At 37.4% G+C, this 7,434-nt stretch overlaps 1 protein-coding gene across 1 annotated transcript in view; it reads right to left on the bottom strand.

The window, feature by feature from the left end:
* SLC44A5 (solute carrier family 44 member 5) overlaps positions 1-7,434 on the bottom strand; it is a 70,667-nt gene that overhangs the window by 12,251 nt on the left and 50,982 nt on the right. Inside the window, exons 7-14 of the mRNA XM_029959731.1 lie at positions 7,338-7,398; positions 5,594-5,717; positions 4,631-4,714; positions 3,284-3,396; positions 2,756-2,887; positions 2,055-2,154; positions 1,659-1,751; positions 657-744 (exon numbers count right to left, since the gene is read on the bottom strand). Of these exons, the coding sequence (XP_029815591.1) occupies positions 657-744; positions 1,659-1,751; positions 2,055-2,154; positions 2,756-2,887; positions 3,284-3,396; positions 4,631-4,714; positions 5,594-5,717; positions 7,338-7,398 (795 nt within the window). The remainder of the gene's footprint in view (positions 1-656; positions 745-1,658; positions 1,752-2,054; positions 2,155-2,755; positions 2,888-3,283; positions 3,397-4,630; positions 4,715-5,593; positions 5,718-7,337; positions 7,399-7,434) is intronic.

Genomic DNA, 7,434 nt, shown 5'->3' with positions numbered 1-7,434 from the left:
TTCTTGGCCCCCAGGACACACTGCTGGTCAGGGACAGTTTGTCATCCACCAAGACCACCAGGTCCTTCTCTGCAGAGCTGCTCTCCAGCCTGTGCTGGTGTGGGGTTATTCTTCCCCAGGTGCATAACATTTGATAAATATTTCTAGTTTTATAAACATCCTTAAATTCAAACCCAGTCAAGTAAAAATTTTTGACTGAAGGCAAAATTTAGATTAAACAAGACAAATATTTCTTGAGCTTCCTAAAGGTAATTACTGTGCCAAAGGAAGCTAAGCTTCTGCTTCAAATCACGGCTAGTCCTCAGGCAACTTTGAGGCACAGCTTTCAAACACTGTCACTGCCTCTAGAAGATCACAAAACAGACTCCTCATGAATTCAAGAATACCAATAAACTTTCATTTCTGTATCTTCCTTTCTCACCCTGTAAATGAGAATGGTTAATATTTACAGGACTATTTAGCAGAAAAACTAGTTTATGTCTGTAAAATTCTTTGAACAAAGAAGTGTTACCTGAACACTAGGTAATATTTTCAGATTTAACATGAGGAATCATTACTTAAAATATGCACATTTTCTACCAGCACTGCCTTTTAACAGTGATTAGGAAATGCAACTAGTATAGCTCTCACTATAGATAAATATTTGTTACACTTACCTCTGGGTCACAAGTCAGGTTTGCATACTTGCACAGTGTTTGATTAGCCATGACTTTATACACAGGTTCTCCTGATGTGGCCAGAAAACTGAACGAAATATTTTAAGGAGGAATCACAGAACTGTAGGCTTTGAGCAACTTGGGATTGTGCAGTGGGCGAAGAGCTCTAAAGAACTTATTCAGGTAACACGAAAACTTCTGTTGCTATGCAGAGATGTATCTGAAGGGTTGACAGACAAGACTGAATACTCTTTTTACTTAGAGAACTAAAGCAAACTCCATCCCAGAGCTGTAATAACCCCATACCAGAATGGGTAGAGGGTATAACCTTGAAAGTTGTCTTTATCTCTCCTGCATATTTATCTTTGACAAGGCAGACTATGCAGTAGTTCTTTGACAGTTTGTATTTTGGTGGTAGATATAGAGCATAAGGATGAATTAACATTCTGACCCTCCTTGTGAATGAAAGAACAAGAGGTTTTCAAATAGCAGTTTTTCCCTTTCTTAATCCTTACCGAGCCCTTGCTGTTTGGGAACAAACAGTGGTTGCTGTCAGACAATTCAGAGAAGACAGTGCACTGTATATTCTCTCACTCCTTTCTCATACTTTTCTGAATAAAACACATACAGAGCCCACTCCACCCCCAGTTAACTAAGAGACCGTTAACACCAGGCCTGTAGAGCACACAGCACTTTAAAGACCATATTCACTCTTTGCTGAGGGCCCTTTTAAGTCCCTGAAGTCAACCTTTAGTAGTACACAATACCTTGTATGATCCCCCTGTCTTGGCATAAATTTTAGTCCAGTTCTTTTTAATTAGATTAAATGCACTAATTTGTACATCACATGCAATCGTGTGGCAAGGAAGAGTGCATCAGCACATGACATGCTAAGTGACCAAACAACCCTCTTAACACTGCTTTGATTAACATGAAATAGCAGAGAATTATCTAGTCTTGCAGATCAGAAGACTTGCTCCAGAGAGGTACACGGAAGGATACACAGCTGTCACAGCCCAGTAGGAAATACAAATTGCAATGAGTATGAAGGTGACGATGGGGTAGAACAGTGTAGACATTATATAGCCAATAGCCCTATGAAAGAAACAAAACATATCAATAAGCTACAACAATTCCAGAAACAAGCTTTTTATCAGTCCTCTTCTAGCAATTTTACTTTGAGATCCTTGTTGACAGTCGTAACATAATCTAGCACTGGGATCTCAGAATACTGCAGGAACTTTATTCAAATGTCTTCAGATCTTGACTTTGTCATTTCTACCACTCCACTTTTATCAACAGTAGTACTACAGTGAACTTCATCTATTTGCCATGTTCCAGCCTGATCTAGAGATCATTTAACAGAATTCAAAATGTATTAAAATCAGACAAACATACCTACTACCTTCCTTCAACAGTGCAATAGCAATCCGGATCCGATTTCTTAGGAAGATCAGCATCAGTATGATTATGACTTCAACACCACAAAGTATTATCACTGTAAGCAAACAAACAAAAAAGTTAGATTTATCAAGAACCAAACCTCTGTAATTTTTTTCCCTTGTATTTTACACTACTGTTCATGAACTCCACAAAATTCTCTACTTGAGCAGTTCTCTTTCTCCAACTGCACCTCTCAAACTTCAATCCACTTCATGCAGTTCCACTGTAAGGAAGTTCTATATGCAGAGAGCTAGTCAGAACTTGCAGGACCCTGATATTAGCATTTATACTTTTAAAAGAAAAATGGAACAAATAATTCTCAGACAAAGATAAAAATTTACTTTAATGTAATTGCAGTATCTAGCTTTAGATACAATTCATCCTTAACAAATTCTACTTTTCATAAACAAGCATTTTGCATGTTCATATGATAATGCTGCTCATTTGTAGCATTTAGATAATAAAAAAAAAAGAGATGAAGAGACAACTTTTTCATTAAGAGTGCACATTTTTATACAATACAGAGAAATGGAATTGTTTGCTTCTCTAGGCACCATATGTAGAGGACGAGATTTAACAGGGCAGAAACTGTAGCAAGACACTGATAAATTCTCCTGAATATACATTAACAGATACCAAATTTAAAGGGCACTTACTAAATGCTAACCATGTTTGCCTCAGTTGCAGGTACACTTTGAAGTCTGTCTGGAATCCAATATCATAAACAGTGAGGTCAGATCCAGGTATTCCTTTAAGATGATCATATTCCCAGTAACAATGCCAGATGCCTTTTAAAAAACAATCAATATAACATGAGTGTTTCTGAAGAATGCAAAGACAAATTTTAACAAAAATCTTTTACAAGCCAAGCGTTTTGTCTTCAGCCTATCAGGTAAGCAAAACCCAAAAATGCATCACTATGAGCCTAGTCAATTATAATATTGGTACAAGTGATGACACACTGAGCAAACTGTGTGTAAATAAGGCAGTTTACTACATCTGGTGCTAAGTATCAGCACAGCTGGATTCTTCCTACATTTTGCTGTCACTTAAGTCCTTCTCACTTAACTTTGTCTCAAAGTAGGCATTCATTCTACCATTTAATTGATGTAACTACTGATTTTCCTTGCCCAAACTTAAGCAATAAAGAAAGATAGCCTCAGAAGCTAGAAGATTACACTTACCATAACCTATAATTCCAATCACACCAAAGATGAAAATCCAGAAGAGAACCCCAGCCGTGAACCTCAATAACACAAGGAAGAGCAGACTCAGCATCATCGCAATGAACAGCCCACTAGAAAGAGAAGAAACAAACACAGGGAAAACGAGTGTGAGAATCTATTCACTTTCTTGTATCCCTGTTACTCCAAATGAGGGTCACTTCATCTCACATAAGAGAATGATTTGTAAAAATGTACTTCAAAATCTTTGTTATGAAATACATTCTTCTGGCTATTATCTGCTATTACAAACCAATAGTTTATATATGACAGTCTCACAGGGCAGAGCCTGAAATATTTGTAAGCACTAGGTTCTCAGGCTGGCTGAATGGGACTAATACAAGGCCCTTTTTGTCACTTATGCCAGTTGTACAACCCCCCGTCTTTTTAAGGCCACGGTCTAATCTACAGTACAGAGTACTCCGAGTCTCCTGCCACTAACGACTGTGAGCATGGTATCAGACTATGAGTAAGCTGTTCCTCCACCAGTGACTGAACACCTTTAAAAGCTTAACTGATGTTTCTGAAGTAATTCTCCATATTATTATCTAAAGTATGTATTTATTGTCATGGATTTGCATTCAGGCTTGACTAATGCTTAACATGTGCATGTTACAGGCTCTCACCTGGCAATGACTTCTGTTCCCGTTTAAATTGAACACTCTGGTCCATCAAAACCAATATTAATGGGTTAAGAATGCACAAATACTTACATATTTGCTTCAGCAAAGTAGTTACTTCTTTTGTTTCAAATTTGTTTTAATTAATTGGTGATTAGCTAGTATTAATTGCAAGATGAAGTTAATACTGTTCAATACTTTCTGTTCTCGATGTTGCTTTGCCTGCTGCATTGGAGTTATGGATTTATATTGGATTTACGGATTATAATGGATTTAACTATATATTGCTAATATGAATTTAGAAATTATGTGGGGTTTATATATATATACACTAATGACACTTAGCAACTGCAACTGGTTTGAAAGTCACTTAATTCAGATTTTTGAGTTTTGGAATTGCCATGCAGATGGGTCCTGCAAGCGAACACAGCACCTCCTGATTTTCTGTCTGGCAGGACATTAAAAAGCTACCCCAGATCAACTGATGCTCTATGTACGTATGCTGTACTATCCTTATCTCACGCACAGAACCACAACAGTTTTATTATCATGTGATGAAAGAAAATTACAGTTGCTCCTTGAGTTTTAAAGTAGGATTGGTACCAAACACATACATGATATATTTTTTTATTCCCTGTATGCTCCAAAGTGAGTTTGGAAGAATAAAAAATACCCATAAAAATCTTACATTAAAATCCAATACCAAGAAATGGCATAGTCTTCAAAAATTTTCACTCCAATTGATCTTGCATCCAGGACATTATTGATGCCGCTGAGAAAAAACAAATCAAAGAAAAGGTTGCTTCAGGTAGAAAAGCAGACTGTATTTAAACAACAAATAGGCTCAGTGGAAGACTTTGAAATATCTTTGCTAGTGATAAAAGTATATTACAATTCTTCTGTTCCAGTTCTGTCATCAAGCCAACATCAATCACAGTTATAGCAAAGAAAAAAACTACATAAGAGTCTCTCTGCAATTAGTGAAAAAAATTTTATTAAAAAGGTTTTATTAAAAAGGCTTTATTGCCAGAGTGTAGTATATTCATATCTGTCTGCAATGTAACAATGGCCAAACAGTTATGACTCTAGGACTGCTAAAAGCATAGAACCAGAAAGCAGCTCAGAGAAGCAAAAGGTTTACTTTATGGAACTGTTTTCCTACCCTGCAAAGTGCTTGCCTGTATTATTTTTTTTCTAAGAATAGCCCAGTACACTGTTTTTTCCCAAAAGCAGGAGTACCGTGATGAGGTGAGATGCCCAAAGGACAACCTATGGTAGTAGAAAGGCCACCACAGAAGAGGGTAGCCAAGGCCATCACTGGCTGGCCTGAATCCTGCAGTAGAAGGTTTGCATCTTGAACTTTCCTAGCAAAACTAATTTTTTAGAGGAAAAACAACAAGAATGATTTAACCAAATGAAAACTACTGAGACAATCAGACTAAAACTTTTTGCTCCTTTCTGCACACCACAGTGCTGGATTTCCTTAACTGAAATTTGGAAGTGCTCAGGCACAGAGAGACCACTTACTACCAAGTCTTGCTTGGGTACTCTCAGCCATCGGTTACAACAGATTCTGATTATTTTTGAATTTCTAAATTATTGCACAGTCTCATAATCCAACAAATGAACACTGAAAAAGGGTAAAACCTACTTTGCAGCTTCCCTGAGATCAGTTACATTTCTTGTTTTCCCTCTTCCATCTTTGAACGTAGTCTGATTTGCCACGGTCAACACACCATTCTTTGTGGAGAAGTCTGGGAAGCATCTCTTAAGAACTGTTCAAAGTATCAAAACAAAGTATGCATATTACATTTCACGTCAAGCTCCACTTGTATCATTTTTCTTTTATAACATATTTAAATAATTTCAGATTTGCAGTCAACTGATTATCTAACAATATGCTGACTTTGACAAATCTTGGAAGAGCCATTACATTCAAGATTATGATTTTTATGCTCTGGGACTTTTTGTTCAAGCTCAGGTAGGGTAGGATCACAGATTTCAACTGGAGATTCTAGGTCCTACCAAACAACAACAGTAGTATATGTAAAAGTTTAAGAACTCGTAATAAATGTGGAACTTACTCTCTGTCAGTATCTGGGCAGCTTACAAAAACTGAAGCTTCTCAAATATGCCATTTCATGGTAATAATCAGACCAGCCCCCAGGGACAGACTCAACTTGACTGGTCACGAATGGTACTAGCACCCAAAACAATACATAACAGCAAGTGTCAGTTCCTCATATGCCAGATGAGTTCCAGTACCAGCCACTATCACTAGATATTCTTGGAGAGGAAGCAATGGAAAAAAGACAGAAACTATTGGTTAGACAGAGGGAGGAGGAGATTATAAAAAAAGAGAGAAAAGGAGAGATGTTTGCACACTCATTTATGCTGCCCTGTTCTTTGCTGCAAAAAGTCCTGTGTTTTATTCCAAAGGGAAGAGCAGGTCAGTCCTCCTACACAGCTGTACTTTATATAACCATTCAGTGCTTTCCTTATCAGATTCCAATAAATATTGATGCCAGAGTTCAATATTCAGTCTGGTATATCTACCCCAGCAATTATTCTGACTAAATAAGTAAGTAATGTGCCTCTTTTCCTCCCTCTGTAATCCTTGCCCTTTGTCGTAGTCTAAAAGAAGATAATGGTTTCTTTGCAAATTATTTTCTGTCTTTTGGGTCAGTACATCAGTTTTAATACGAATTCTTAGTATGTTTTTAAAACCGAATCCATATTTTCTCTTTTAATAACCTGTCCCTGGTTTACAGGGATGATGTCCATTTAAAATGATGTCCATTTTAAAGCATGGCAAAAATAAACAGCAATTTCTTATTTGCATAAGCTTCTGGGTCAGTATTACATTTCTGCAGGTGAGATGAGCTCTGAGATCTGTGGTTATCTACTCAGAAATATGTGCTGACCATAGTGACAAAAACATTTTCGACCCCTTAATTCCTCCCTGCATAGCCAGCACTGCAGCTGAAAAGAGCTGCACTGCGACTGGGCTGAAGTATCGTGTGAATTTCAACAGCTGCCCATATGAGCCTTCCCACGTTCGTAACATTTTCTTGATGCCAGTGGGGCTCCTTCCTCACATATTTTGGAAGGCACAATTTGAGCCATAAAACTTTTGTTATCAGTGATGATTCAAGAGCAAGAAAGAGCTCAGCTTGACCTAATCACAGGCTGAATGTTTCCAGATGACAGTTAGAAGAAATATTAGTAAATATTTATATTTTCAAACTCTTTAAAATTGAATGGATGTGACTGTCAGATAACAGACAGATCATAGTGACCTTGCCACTATGAAAAACATACTTCAGACTGGAGTTGTGCTTTAATGTGAATGCTCACAATCTGCTAAGACGTGTGTAAGAAGTAGAACCACTCACAAGGCCTGCTTGGAATGATCATCGAAGGACAATCTTCATCACGTAGGACTTGAGCAACAGACTAAAAAGGGGAAAAATAGCAATGCTGAATACATAG

The sequence above is a fragment of the Manacus vitellinus genome, unplaced genomic scaffold (genome assembly GCF_001715985.3).
Source record: "Manacus vitellinus isolate BGI_N305 unplaced genomic scaffold, ASM171598v3 scaffold_21_pilon, whole genome shotgun sequence".
NCBI classification, from domain to species: Eukaryota; Metazoa; Chordata; class Aves; order Passeriformes; family Pipridae; genus Manacus; species Manacus vitellinus.
Note: the sequence above shows the minus strand (reverse complement) of the source record. Positions and strands in the feature narration are given on the sequence as shown.